Source organism: Apteryx mantelli, chromosome 23, assembly GCF_036417845.1.
Source record: "Apteryx mantelli isolate bAptMan1 chromosome 23, bAptMan1.hap1, whole genome shotgun sequence".
Taxonomy (NCBI): domain Eukaryota; kingdom Metazoa; phylum Chordata; class Aves; order Apterygiformes; family Apterygidae; genus Apteryx; species Apteryx mantelli.
In genome coordinates, this window is record NC_090000.1 from 250,259 (window position 1) to 262,627 (window position 12,369).

The following is a 12,369-nucleotide window of genomic DNA, read 5'->3' on the forward strand; positions in this document are numbered from 1 at the left end:
GTTCAAGAAGAATAGATTTCTGGTACCTTCTTCCCGGCTTCTGCAACAGTCGCTTGAGGTGAAGCAGGATCAGTCCAGTTATCTACAGTAGTGTGTCAACAGCTGCCACATTTCCCCAGCTGTAGAGCAGGAGCCAGGGCATCCTGCTGACACGGGACAAACAACAGGCATAGTCCTGGTGCAAGTCCTGAAGCTCACTGCTGAATTGTATACTAAACCTGAAGTACACCAAGAGGATGACAGGAGACAGTATATCCAAATCTACTAGGCAGAGTAGGCTAGCTATACCCTTAAGTTCAGAAAAACTGAACTAGCTGTGCACAGGCTGAAAATACACCGGAAAAAGAGATCCCTTTGTAAATGCCCTATAGGTCTGCTATTGTCTGCTCAAAAGATAGCATACAGCTAAATGGACAATAGGTCTGATGTGAGTATGACACTTCATAAATCCTCTCTCACCCACAAGGCTAAGAATCCAGGCTTTGTAGCAGCTCCTGGCTGTGCCAGAAGTAACCTGTGTTTGGCCAGACAACTCATTTCACGCGAGTGCCATACCTCTGAAACTGAGGATCACGTTCCTTTATGTGAAGGGTAAGGGACTTAGCATTACCAGTAAGCACATTCTGGATGGAAGGAACTAAAGAAGGATATAAGATTACATTTTTCAAGAACAGCACAAAGGCAGGAAACAAAAGCTCAGGGTTATTTTAAGAAGCTGAATTTTAATAGATGACTGGCAAGTTCACAGTATGACACAAGCTGTACAAAGCATTAGTAAGAAGCCTACAAGAGTATAAAAGAACAGCCAATATGTTAAAAGTTATTTGATCCCTAGGCTCAAGCCTAAAAGCATGCAGTAGAATGGTAGCTTCCCTCTCTAGCAGAGGGCAGACAAACCACTGTGCAGGGTGGGTCTACACAGCTGGGCACTAATTTCATCTGACTGATTTAAAAAGCCAGAGGGGGATAGTTGCCAGTCCCATGTGTAAAGTCTGCACAAGCAAGACCAGATTTCAGGTGAACTGTTTTTGAAGATGTGGCCTCACTAGATGGCAGCACTGAGTTAATCAAGTTACTTTCATAAACTTGGCACTGAAGTTTAGATATTCTCCTTCAGTCAAGCCAGACTAAGACTGTGAGCATCCTCTGCTCTTACGAAATTTGACAAAAAGCTTAGATCGCTGTAGAGCTGTCTGTGGCCAGGCAGGAGAATGAAGGAGTCAGACCATGATACCAGGCAGACTGTACCAAAAGGAAGTTAAGTGCGAGGTCAGCATGTGTCAGAGATATAAGGAGTGCCTTCAGATGGTGTTCTAACAAATAAAGTTACAGACAGGCTAGACGAAGATGGCGTTTGCCACATGGATTTCTTGACCTGCCTCTTGGCATCAAATGCCAGGCTAAATGCTGCTGCTGCTGTGGCTGACTTCTCAGAAAAGATGTGGGGTGGGCATTAAAGGCATCACGTTCCACAGACGGTCACAGAACAAACGGTCCTAATGCTGCCAGAACAAGAGGAAGGGTGTTATCTGCCCTGGGACCAGTCTGCTACTCTGCACTTGTAACAAAAAAAAAAAATATTGATAAATTGGAGAGTCCAGTGTAGAACCACTAAAAATAGTTAAGGTGCTAGAGCACATGAGGTACAAGAGGCTGAGAAACCTGGGGTTGTTCAGCCTGGAGAAAAGGCAGCTTTGGAGGGATCTAATTGCTGTCTCCAACCATCTACTGGGGGAGCTACAGAGAAAATAGAGCCACACTTTTCAAGTACACAGCAGAAGTACAAGAAGCAATGATTTCAAACTGCAGCAAGTGAAATTCCAAACAGATATAGGAAAAAGACATAGATTTGTCTGTGACTCTCAAATCGGAACATCCTGCAGTGAGAGACTGACCAGGCTGGGATTTAGCCACATCCAAAAGACTACATATTAGATTCTCTGGAAGGTGGAAGATCCTCACTTCAGTGAAGCTGCGACTTGCCTAGCAGTCATTTAAAAGTCCTCATTATCAGGAGGACTTTTCCATTATCTCACACACTGTTCGGTCCAATGTTTTCAGAATATGTTGCTACCATGAGAAACAGAAGGTTTTCCTAATCAAAAGTATCAGGATCCACAGAGTGGACACCACAGAGAAATGAACACATGTAACCCTAATACTCTAGTTCATGTAGGAGCATGGTGAAAGCCCAGTAGCCTGTACGCGGCTCAGTAAGATCCCTCCACTGCTCATACCTGTAAACATTGACAGAGATGACAAGCTAACTGGGCATGCAATATTCTGTGGAAAGGCCTGCTACTATTTCTAGCTCCAGGCAAGGTCAACTCACCATCTTGCTCCTTGACTCAAGAAGCCAGAGAATGTCTTGTGCAAGAAGGCTTCTCCACTCATCTACAGACTGCTGGCATGAGGTATTTACCAAGATCTCATTCTGGACACAGACCGGAAGGAAGAAGAGGAAAAAAGGCATCAAACTTCATTGGCTACAACTCTAGACTTACCCACCAGATCTCTGCAAGCATTGTAAGCTTGTGAGATTACCACCAGGTAGCAACCCTGCTCTGAAACAGCTGTGATAAGCTCTCTGCCAAAGACCGTGCTTTACAGAAAGCCTGCAATACCTCAGAGACACACTGCTGTGCTTCAAAGAGAACATTATGGCTATTTGTGCAACATCAGAAGCAAAACGTGCAGTGGCTCACTTGTGAGCCTATTCCTTACAGTTATTCAGCAATCCCAATCCTTCCTCAAGGAAGATGGCATCAGAAGAGTCACCTAGGCTGAACTTCACTCCATGCCACTCCCACACATCCTGTCAGCCCCCTCCTTCCTCTATCATTTTAGCCTATGTTAAATCTGTTGAAATGCGCACGTGCCAACTGAGTCTCCAGAACCACACACCAGAGCTGAGAGTTTGGTACAGAGCGGAAGCAAGTTCCTACAGAACTAATGGTCTCTGAAGACAGAAAGCAAGGTTTTCCTATCTGATGAGCAAGCCCTCACAAGCCAACACCTACTCTCAGCTCCACCCTGCTCAGGCCTCTCCGCAGCAGTGCCTGCACAGAGGCGGTGGCAGGCGGGGGAGAGGGAAAGCCATGGCCAGGCACCGGTGATGGAAAAGGTTCTCTCTAAACAGACAGGGCAGCCACACACGCTCAGGCAGCACCCAGGGAAACAGGCCTTTGGAGGGCACGAGGAGCCTCGGCTGCGGCACACCAAGAGCGGCCAGCAGGCCTGCGCTGGCCTTGCCCTGCCGCCCCCCCGGCCCTGGCGGAGAGCCGCCCTCAGGCACCCCAGCTCCACCCGGGGCACCAGGCCCTCTCGCCCCGGCCACCCCCGCCCCACGGGCCCTGCAGCAGCGGCGGCGGCGGGCGCTGCCAGGGCCGGGCTCGGCTCCCGCCCCCCGGCGGGGCCACGCTTGGGCGACTGGGCGCGACGGCGCTGCCAGGCCCTGCCCGCGTCGCGCGCGCGGCGCCAACGGCCGCCACTTCCCGCCCGCCGGGCGCGAGCTGCGCCGCCAGGCCCCGCCCGCGGGCGGCCGCGCGGAGGGAAGGGGCGGGGCGGGGCGGGCGCCGCCATGGCGCCGCACTACTGCGGCCTGTGCCGCCGCACCTCCTTCGCCGGCCGGCGCCACCTGTACAGCGCCGCGCACCGGCAGCGCCTGCGGGAGGCGCTGGGCCGCCTGCAGGCCAAGGTGAGTGCGGGCGGCGCGGCGGGGCGGCGTGGCGCGGCGCGGCGCAGCCCCGCCATGGCGCCTCCGTGTGCCCGCAGGTGGAGGCGGCGCGGGCGGCGATCGGCAGCGCGGCGGTGCGGCGCTACGAGGCGGCGGAGCCCGAGCGGCGCGTGTGGTGCCTGTGCTGCGGGCGCGACGTGCCGCGGGACGGGCGGCGCGGCGGGCTGGCGCTGCCGCACGCCGCGCTGCTCCAGCACCTGGCCGGGTAGGCGAGGGGCCGGGGGGGGGGTGCGGGGGGCCGCGCCGCGCCGCGCTAACGGCTGTGTCCGCGCAGGCCCGAGCACCGCCGCGAGACGGCGCGCTTCTGGCGGGAGAACCGGGCCGAGGCGGCGCTGCGGCAGCGCTTCGTGGTGTCGGCCGAGGACTACGGGCGGTAGGTGCCGGGGGCGGGGGCGGCGCGGCCCGCCGCAGCCGCCGCCGCTCACGGGCGCTGCCCGGCAGGTTCACCGAGTCGCTGGCGCGGGCCCTGGCCGCCTACGAGGAGCGGGAGGACGAGTGCATCCGCGAGGTGGGCGCGGCGCGGCCCCGCCCCGGCCCCGCCCCCGGCCCGCCCCGGCGCTCACTCTCTCTCTCTCTCTCTCTCCCGCAGATGGCGGCCCGCATCCGGGAAGCGGAGCGCCGGCGGCAGGAGACGGTGCAGGCCGCCCTCGAGGTTGGTGCCGCGCCCGCCGCTGAGCCGTATCCAGCCCTGGTTGCGCGCCTTCCCGGCCGCAGGCGGGGGCCGCGGCGGGGCGGACCCCATGCCTGTGCCGAGCCTGCCCCTCGCACCCCCTCGCACCCCCGGGCGCTCTCAGGGCGGGGAGGGCGCTCGGGGGGGGGGGGGAGGGGACACCAGAAATATTGTTCCTTTTTCCTCAATCAAACTCAGCCTCCGACAGAGCCACAACTTTGTGCTGGGCCTTCTGTCTACAGTTCCACAGTAGGACAGGAAAGGTAAGACATTTTCCTTATATTGCTGCCAGTCTCCTCCCTGGCTGGTAATTTGTACTCTACTCAAAACACTGGACCATCCCACAGCAGCAACACTTCTTGCTCACTTCTGCTGTTGCTAGAGATGACACTGTCATCACCAGATCTTTCATTAATGTAGTCCCTTCACAACCAAACCTTTCTAGACCATAGCAAGCTACCTATCTGCAGAAGGATTACTCTCTCACCTCTGAAGAGGTATGTAAGCACCAACAGCCATAAACAGCAAGCACAGTGATACCATATAAACAATATTATCATACACAGAGGACATTACTCCTTTTCCTTCTTACTGCAAAACTCTCCAGACACAAATACAGTACTACCACTGGCACATTCATGCTTCACCTCTGCTCTTGAAACTTATAGACAGTTATTACCTGCCAAGCTTTCAAAGAGTTCCTCATCTCTCAGACTGTCTTTTGGCTCCTGTATTCCAAGGGACATCTTTCACGATGCAGAGCAGCCTGGCCCAAGTGGGATGCAGGAAGTACCTGATTTGAATTGGATGGAACCAGGCCAGGCTTTGACTTTTATTGGCCACCAGGTAGGGATGATCATTACCTAGTTTTGCTAATGAATATAATTATTTAAATAAACCTAGCAAAAGACATTAGCATGTGTAACAAAGCAAAACAAGGGGTTGCAGTCTCCCCAGTGAATTTCAGTTGCTGCAAAAGGCAGCTTTGCTGATTCAGGCAGATGACTAGCTGAGAGTTTTGGCCATGCGATGTTAAGTTTTGTCTCACTAAGCAAACATTCTTAAAAACGCACTGAAAAACACTCTGAAAAACACTCCATAACAAAAGTTGAGAAATGCCTCCCTCCGCCTTTTTGCAAAAGAACTTGATACTGGACTTTCCACTCTTAGAAGCTTGTTTCCCCCCTTCCCCCATCTATCACAATCTCTTATCTCTCATGTACTAGAATGCACATAACATCATTCTTAAAAATATCCTCAAAAGCATCAATTTCTAATGCGTGTCTTATGTTTCTGATAACAGGAAACAGAAGGGAAAGGAAATATTCACACAGGTAATCTCTCCTATTGCTTGACTCACTTTGTTACTATTCCATTGAAAACTCTTGGGTTGCAAATACAACAGGCAAAACTTAAAGCAATTTTAAAACAGTCATGGCATAACCCAGAGGTGCTAAATCTTTTGCTAATATTTTGACATGCTAGAATAAAAGACTTCTGTATTAGGAAATCTCAGTTGGAGCTCTAAAGCGTACATGCTACTGCTGTGAGGAGTATATGGTTTTGGGTGTGATCTGTCAAGGCCTTTACCAAGGCAAGCCTGCTGCTTTCTTTGTGAAGTTCAGAGCAGATTGCTTGGCAGGGTGAGCTGCAGGTATAGGGGAAGGGGATACTTTTCCTATCTCAATTTATGCATTTAGTAACTTCAGGAGCTAAATGCATTTTCCCTATGACTTCTAGGAGCAAGGCCTCCCTGGCTAATAAAGGAAGAGGAGGAGGTTGGAAGTCAACAACAAATTGGACCATCATATGAGGAATTTCTCAAAGAAAGTGAGTGGCTTCTTTACTTGCCAGTTAGCTTTCAGCTCACTCCAGTACTGCACTAAAGAAGCAAGAGCATTTTGACTGACAAACCTTCACTAAACAAAATTTAAATTTTGTTTAAATTTTTTTAACAAAATTTAAAAAAACTATTTTTTAGAGGAGAAGCAGAAGCTGAGAAAGCTCCCAGCAGATCGTGTCGGTGCCAACTTTGACCATACCTCTCAGACAGGCGACAGCTGGCTTCCTTCCTTTGGGCGGGTTTGGAACCATGGCAGGAGGTGGCAGTCCAGGTGAGCTTCAGGATAGCATAGACTGATGCTGAACTGAGGGTGTGCAAGGTCCTTCTATACATGCTACTAAAGGAGTGAGTTCTGCGATAGCAACAACGGTGAGATGTGTCTTACCGCAGGAAATAGGAGTTACTCCAGTCAGTATTCAACCCAGGCAGAGCATCATTCTGTTCCTGGAACATCGCACAAGTGATTTGCAAGATAAAGTAGCATCGCTGCTGCACAGATACCACACATAAAGGTGCCTGCCTTGGTGAGCGTGGCTAATGCATCAGACCTGCATATTAGTGCCTATACACACACTTGTCCTGCTGGCAGCTTGTAGTCCACTCAAAATCTGTGTCAACTAGCTGAAAAGACTGCTAGGAAGCAGTTCACTGAAGGAACTGAAAGAACAACTCATTGAGGAATGCTTCTGTTCTAAAATGCTTTGCATAGCACTGTTTTATTTGGCAGCTTTCATTGCCACTTTGAAAAGGCTGTTGCATTCTTATATCTATGCTTTCTTTTTCAGGCATCAATTTAGGGCTGAATCAGGGGAAAAGAAGAAGAAAAGGTGATCAGAAAAAGAGCACAAAAGAGACCAAACTCAGACCCTTGTGAAAAGGTGAACCGTAGGCACCTGCAGCTGTGTCACTGCTGCTGCTGCTGCCAGGTTTGGCTCTATGTATCCATCTAGTTGTGTTCAGCTCCCTGGAGGGCAGGCTGACCAAAGGATAATCCTGTGGGCTGAGCAGTTTTGCTGAAGGCTACTCTGCAAAGGGATGTTGCAGTAGACTTGCTCCCCCTGTAATATGCATCCAGGCACTACTTTTTAAAGTCATAAATTACACAAAGGCAAAACCTGCCAGCAAGGAAGGTCTCCTGCTTGTTTGCTTTTACCTTTTTATCAGGAAGCCTGGCTTATACAGCATGTGCTGTACAACATGGCATCTCTTTAAATAAACTTGTGAGAAATAAACAGGTTTTTTTTAATTACCTGTGTTAATAGACCAATAGAAACTTGTGGCAGAGGCAGCGCTCAGGGCAACTGATGCCACACTGTATTACTTCCAATGCTTCAAAACGTAACCTTTAGGGAAAGGCATCCAGTTCTGCCTCACCTCTGAGGTGATCATAATCAGTTCTCCATAGAAGAAAGGAGGCTTTAAAAACCTTCCCTCTGGTCAGCTTTTCATCTTAATTTAAAGAAAATACTTACAGCCTTATTTAGAGCTGCTTACCTGTACTTGCCCACCTGATACTAACCTGACAGATGCTGTTTCCTTGTGTACACTGAAATGTGAGGGCACTGCTTGTTTAGATGGAGTTTAAATGAATAATCATAATACTCCCACTAGCACCTTCACTATCTAGAATATAAGAAACGCAAAGTTTACTTTTTTTTTCCCTACTAGAAAAACTGAATACAGTTTGTGTTATTTTAGCACCTAGTGATATTAAAGTTCTTTCCAATTTTACAATATAAAAGAATGCCTACAGCACATTCATAACAATGTATGAATGCTAAAAGCTTGACAAAAACTGGCTGGTTCAGGAAGATAGCTGTGACCTATAGCAGGAATACACCATCAGTGGGATACATAATAATGAATGCATCAATAATGAAACATACACATTCTTGAAAAAGAAGCAAAAAAGTTATTTCAATAATTTTATTGTGTGCATCTACATATGACATTGTTGAAGAGGTCACCGGAGAACCTGCAAAGGAAGAAGTACCAAATCAAACAACTAGTTCAACACAAAGCAAACGATCTGATAGCCTCTGAATGAGAACTCTTTCAAAATGCCCTCTGACAGCAGGTAGGACACACGCCTGCATGACCCCAGCTGAAGAGCACACTATGCTTTCCCCACTGGATAGGCAATGGGGGAAGAACAGCAAGTTACTTTTTAATTCTCAGAACTGACATTTCCAGTAACACCATCTAGGAAGCCACTAAGTGTGAGCAGTGTCCTCTGAACAGGTGGGAGCACTGGCCAATCCAGAGAACACCGGAGTTGTCCATCACAAGCAAATCCTGATGTTACCGTACCTAGCAGATTGCTGGCCACTGACAAAGCAAAATGCAGCACCCCAGTGCAACCTGTCATCTCACCTTCCTATGCATCCTCCCCAGCAGCAGGCGCATCTCCACCTTTTGTGTTTCTGGTGTAGATCACTTGGGCTCGGTGCTTGGACACAAGCTTGATCAAACCTATCAAGAAGAGGCAATGATTTGAGCATGCACATACTGGAGGACATTGAGGATGCTGCACTCCCACAGGCCTTGGCTTGTGTTCCCGTGTGGCAGATCTGACAGTGTGCAACAGAAAATACTAAGATACCTAATACCTGCTATTAGAGACACTTAAACATCCAGTATCAACCTGACAGACAGTCCAAGGCTCTGTCTAGAACACAGAAGTCCCAGAGTTAACAATACTTTGATACTGTCCAGGAGGCAGCCTGGTACGCGTGCTCATACGAGGCTTTTGTTTAAGTCCAGGAGCGGCTGAATTGCAACCTGGCCTTTTGGCAGTACTTTCATACTGTAGCAATGCCACTAAATACAACATAGCCTCTGCTCCCTACTTAGTTTGTATTTCAGAAGTGCTCCAAAGTGCTGTGGCTTTTTCAAAAACATGCCAATTTGCACGCTTCAGATGCAGCACAAAATCCTCTAAGCGAGTAAAGAAAAAAAATATAGTTTAAACAGCTTAGTGTTTTTCCACAATTTTGAGTATTTACCTTTGCTAAGCAGTTCCTGAAGAGCAGCTCTAGCTAGAGAGCCCCGAATCTTCAGCCTTTCTGAGACAACTGCAGGTGTGATGAGCTTGTAGTTGGGCACTTCTTTACACAGTTTGTCATAGGTGGCTTTGTCAAACAAGACAAGGTTGTTCAACTTGTCTCTAACTTTTCCCTTGGACCACTTCTACTTGAAAAGAGGAAAAACATTAAGCTATCTTCTACGCAAGAAAAAACAATTAAGTTTTGGCGTGCTCTAAGAACTGTGCCATCAGATCTGCCCATATCACATCAGAGATTGGAGGATTGAGCAGACGCACAAGATGGTCTCTGCAAATTTACATGTAGCTACTGATTTCCCGATAAAAACAGCAATACTTTTTGTTACTCAGTTTCATGCTGCTACCTACAATTTGCTGACAGATGAAGAAACAGTTCCTCTGATAACGTGACAGTCCCCAGCCCCCTGCGCTGCCACTGCACGGGGAGCACCCAGCCACGGCACTCGTTCAGATTCGGTTGTGCCATGTGCGTGGCCGGCTTGGGAGCCCCGGCAGCCTCCTTGGGACAGGCGGGCTCTCGCACCCCTTCGCTGTGCCCAGCGCGTGGCCCCCAGCCCTGCCGCCCGCCCGGCGCCGGTGGGGCTGGGCCCTGCCCCGGGGCCCGCCGCCGGCTTCATCCCCGCCGGGCCCGCGGGCTCTTACCTTCTTCTTGGCCTTGCCACCAGACTTGTTGACCGGGTCCTTGTCCTTCTTGGCGGACTTGCCCGCGTCCTTCTTCTTCTTGTCGTCCTTCGGCGGCTGTGGGGGGAGGGGGTCAGCAGGGCGCGGGGGGATCGGGCACGGCCGTCCCCGGGGATCCTCACCTCAGCCCCGGCCCGCCGCCGCCCGCCCGAGGCTCGCCTCAGCCCCAGGACGCCCCGGCCCGCCGCCCCCCACCCCCTCGCAGGGCGCCGGCCCGCGCTCACCATGCTGCGGCGACTGCTGCTCCTCCAAGATGTCGGCCGAGAAAGGAAGCGGCAGGCACGAGCAGCGCGAGAAACCCCGTGTGGCGACGCAACTTCCGGGGGAGGCGGGCGTCACTTCCGCGGGCGCGGGCCGGCGCCATGGCTATCTTCAGCGTGTACGTGGTGAACAAGGCGGGCGGCCTCATCTACCAGCTGGACCACTACGCGCCGCGCGCCGACACCGAGAAGACCTTCAGCTTCCCGCTGGACCTGGTGCTGCGCCTGCACGACGAGCGCGTCGTCGTCGCCTTCGGCCAGCGCGACGGCATCCGCGGTGCGCCCCCGACAGGGGGAGGCCAAGGGGCCCGGGGGAGGCCAAGGGGCTGGGGGGGGGGGAGGACAGGTCCGAGGGAGGCCAAGGGGCCGGGGGGGGGGGTGTCTGAGGGAGGCCAAGGGTCAGGGGGAGGCCAAGGGGCTGGGGGGGGGAGGACAGGTCCGAGGGAGGCCAAGGGGCCGGGGGGGGGGGTCCGAGGGAGGCCAAGGGCCCGTGGGGGGAGGCCAAGGAGGGGGTCCAAGGGGCGCAGGGGAGGCTGGGGGGGTCTGGGCCTTGCTCACCACCATGCTGTCCCCGCAGTGGGCCACGCTGTGCTGGCCATCAACGGGGCCGACGTCAACGGGCGCTTCACAGCAGATGGGAAGGACGTGCTGGAGTTCCTGGGCAATGCTGCCAACTACCCGGTGTCCATCCGTTTTGGCCGCCACCGGCTCTCCTCCAATGAGAAGCTCATGCTGGCCTCCATGTTCCACTCGTGAGCAGGGCCAGATGCACCAGACTGGGCGGGGGGGGGAGCAGCACCAGGGGAATGGGCACCACTGAGGGCGGTCTCCCCACAGGCTCTTCGCCATTGGGTCACAGCTGTCCCCTGAGCTGGGGAGCTCCGGGATCGAGATGCTGGAGACCGACACCTTCAAGCTGCACTGCTTCCAGACCCTGACAGGTACCTGGCCGCACCCCCCTCACTGTCCTGGGGAAACACTCCCACCCGCACCCGAAAGGCACCTCTGCCTTGCTGCAGCTGTCACCTGTATCCTCATGCTTATGCCCCTGTGACTCTAGGAATCAAATTTGTGGTACTTGCTGATCCGAGACAAACTGGGATCGATTCCCTCTTGCGCAAGATCTATGAGATTTATTCCGACTTTGCTCTGAAGAATCCTTTCTACTCGCTGGAAATGCCAATCAGGTAAGGAAGAAGTCCATATTCAGTAAGAAACAGCCTCAACACCTCTTCGGTTTTTGCCCATGCAGTAACAAACGTTGACAGCTCTCAAGTAACTAAGATGATACAGAGGTCACAGAAGGGGAGAACACAGCACGCTGCTGCAGGTACAGGACACTGATGCTTAAAAATTCCTCCAGTGCTGCTCTCTTGAAGAAATGGGAGGTGCTTTTTCTTGGTATTGACCCCTCCAGCCCTATCATAACCCTAGAGCCCATACAAGGGGTTTTAATCTTACTTAAGAGCTGTCAAGTCGCTGCCTCTTGACTCAGGGAATCTCTCCTTGAAGGATGTAGAGCCAAAGGATGTATAGGTCCTGTCTTTGTTAGCCTGTTCTGCAGGTGAAGTCATCTCATTCTAATTTTCTGAATGTTTCAGATGTGAATTGTTTGACCAGAACTTGAAACTTGCTTTGGAGGTAGCAGAAAAAGCTGGACCATTTGGGCCTGGATCATAGAAAAACTTTTGCCTGCTGCACAAACTCCTTTCCCTAGAGAGCAGAGCATCTCTCTTCCTCACCTGGCCTCTCCCAGAGCTCTGTCCTCCACAGCAGGAACTGCATCTTCCCGAAACATGCTTCATATATCCTTCATGTGACATTTACTTTAAACAGACTTGTTACTATTGTTTACCTTGGGCCACAGAAGCTTATTCTGTTATTGCAGCTCTGCTGTTCCTGAGTGAAGAAAGATAAGATGCAGTTCTGTGGGCCTACTGTAGTCATGTTTTACTTCGTAATTGTACATATGTATTTTTCCTGTATAGCTCTAACTTATGGTTTTGCAAAGGTTCTTTATGTAGAAATGATAAACATTCCTTAAAGAGCTGGATGGCTATTTGTTTTCTGTTGTCAGGGTAAATTTGCAGTAGCTCCCTGACAGTGCCTCAGGAG

General features: G+C 51.5%; 3 protein-coding genes across 5 annotated transcripts; 2 read left to right on the forward strand and 1 right to left on the reverse strand.

The window, feature by feature from the left end:
• Nucleotides 1-3,569: 3,569 nt before the first annotated feature.
• On the forward strand, nucleotides 3,570-7,481 carry CENATAC (centrosomal AT-AC splicing factor). 2 transcript variants are annotated; one of them, XM_067310267.1, is made up of 11 exons: nucleotides 3,570-3,697; nucleotides 3,775-3,941; nucleotides 4,011-4,109; nucleotides 4,178-4,244; nucleotides 4,326-4,388; nucleotides 4,605-4,669; nucleotides 5,147-5,252; nucleotides 5,710-5,740; nucleotides 6,147-6,236; nucleotides 6,388-6,520; nucleotides 7,035-7,481. In XM_067310267.1, exons 1-11 carry the CDS (start codon nucleotides 3,581-3,583, stop codon nucleotides 7,078-7,080), a joined length of 984 nt encoding a protein of 327 aa, XP_067166368.1. In that variant the 5' UTR covers nucleotides 3,570-3,580; the 3' UTR covers nucleotides 7,081-7,481. The 2 variants fall into 2 exon arrangements, with proteins under 2 accessions (XP_067166368.1, XP_067166369.1); XM_067310268.1 differs by lacking the exons at nucleotides 4,178-4,244; nucleotides 5,147-5,252 and having other exon boundaries at nucleotides 4,326-4,414.
• Nucleotides 7,482-8,161: 680 nt separating this feature from the next.
• Nucleotides 8,162-10,291, reverse strand: RPS25 (ribosomal protein S25). The gene is made up of 5 exons (XM_067310271.1): nucleotides 10,219-10,291; nucleotides 9,956-10,051; nucleotides 9,255-9,438; nucleotides 8,623-8,721; nucleotides 8,162-8,224 (listed from the first exon to the last, which is right to left on the reverse strand). Exons 1-4 carry the CDS (start codon nucleotides 10,219-10,221, stop codon nucleotides 8,627-8,629), a joined length of 378 nt encoding a protein of 125 aa, XP_067166372.1. The 5' UTR covers nucleotides 10,222-10,291; the 3' UTR covers nucleotides 8,162-8,224; nucleotides 8,623-8,626.
• A 37-nt stretch (nucleotides 10,292-10,328) lies between these two features.
• TRAPPC4 (trafficking protein particle complex subunit 4) lies at nucleotides 10,329-12,301 on the forward strand. Of its 2 annotated transcripts, none has more exons than XR_010886283.1 (5): nucleotides 10,329-10,531; nucleotides 10,832-11,006; nucleotides 11,092-11,195; nucleotides 11,315-11,584; nucleotides 11,856-11,937. XR_010886283.1 is itself a non-coding variant. In XM_067310269.1 (5 exons), exons 1-5 carry the CDS (start codon nucleotides 10,357-10,359, stop codon nucleotides 11,932-11,934), a joined length of 660 nt encoding a protein of 219 aa, XP_067166370.1. In that variant the 5' UTR covers nucleotides 10,329-10,356; the 3' UTR covers nucleotides 11,935-12,301. The 2 variants fall into 2 exon arrangements, 1 of the variants encoding a protein (XP_067166370.1); XM_067310269.1 differs by having other exon boundaries at nucleotides 11,315-11,441; nucleotides 11,856-12,301.
• Nucleotides 12,302-12,369: the final 68 nt, after the last annotated feature.

Coding starts and splice junctions, on each gene's coding strand:
- CENATAC (XM_067310267.1), top strand. CDS start 3,581: ATGGCGCCGCACTACTGCGGCCTGTGCCGCCGCACCTCCTTCGCCGGC. Junction 4,389..4,604: donor CGGTGCAGGCCGCCCTCGAG/GTTGGTGCCGCG, acceptor AATCAAACTCAG/CCTCCGACAGAGCCACAACT. Junction 6,521..7,034: donor GGCAGGAGGTGGCAGTCCAG/GTGAGCTTCAGG, acceptor TTTCTTTTTCAG/GCATCAATTTAGGGCTGAAT.
- TRAPPC4 (XM_067310269.1), top strand. CDS start 10,357: ATGGCTATCTTCAGCGTGTACGTGGTGAACAAGGCGGGCGGCCTCATC. Junction 10,532..10,831: donor CCAGCGCGACGGCATCCGCG/GTGCGCCCCCGA, acceptor CTGTCCCCGCAG/TGGGCCACGCTGTGCTGGCC. Junction 11,196..11,314: donor CTGCTTCCAGACCCTGACAG/GTACCTGGCCGC, acceptor CTGTGACTCTAG/GAATCAAATTTGTGGTACTT.
- RPS25 (XM_067310271.1), bottom strand. Junction 9,439..9,955: donor GTGGCAAGGCCAAGAAGAAG/GTAAGAGCCCGC, acceptor CTTTTCAAGTAG/AAGTGGTCCAAGGGAAAAGT. Junction 8,722..9,254: donor TCAGGAACTGCTTAGCAAAG/GTAAATACTCAA, acceptor TCTTCTTGATAG/GTTTGATCAAGCTTGTGTCC.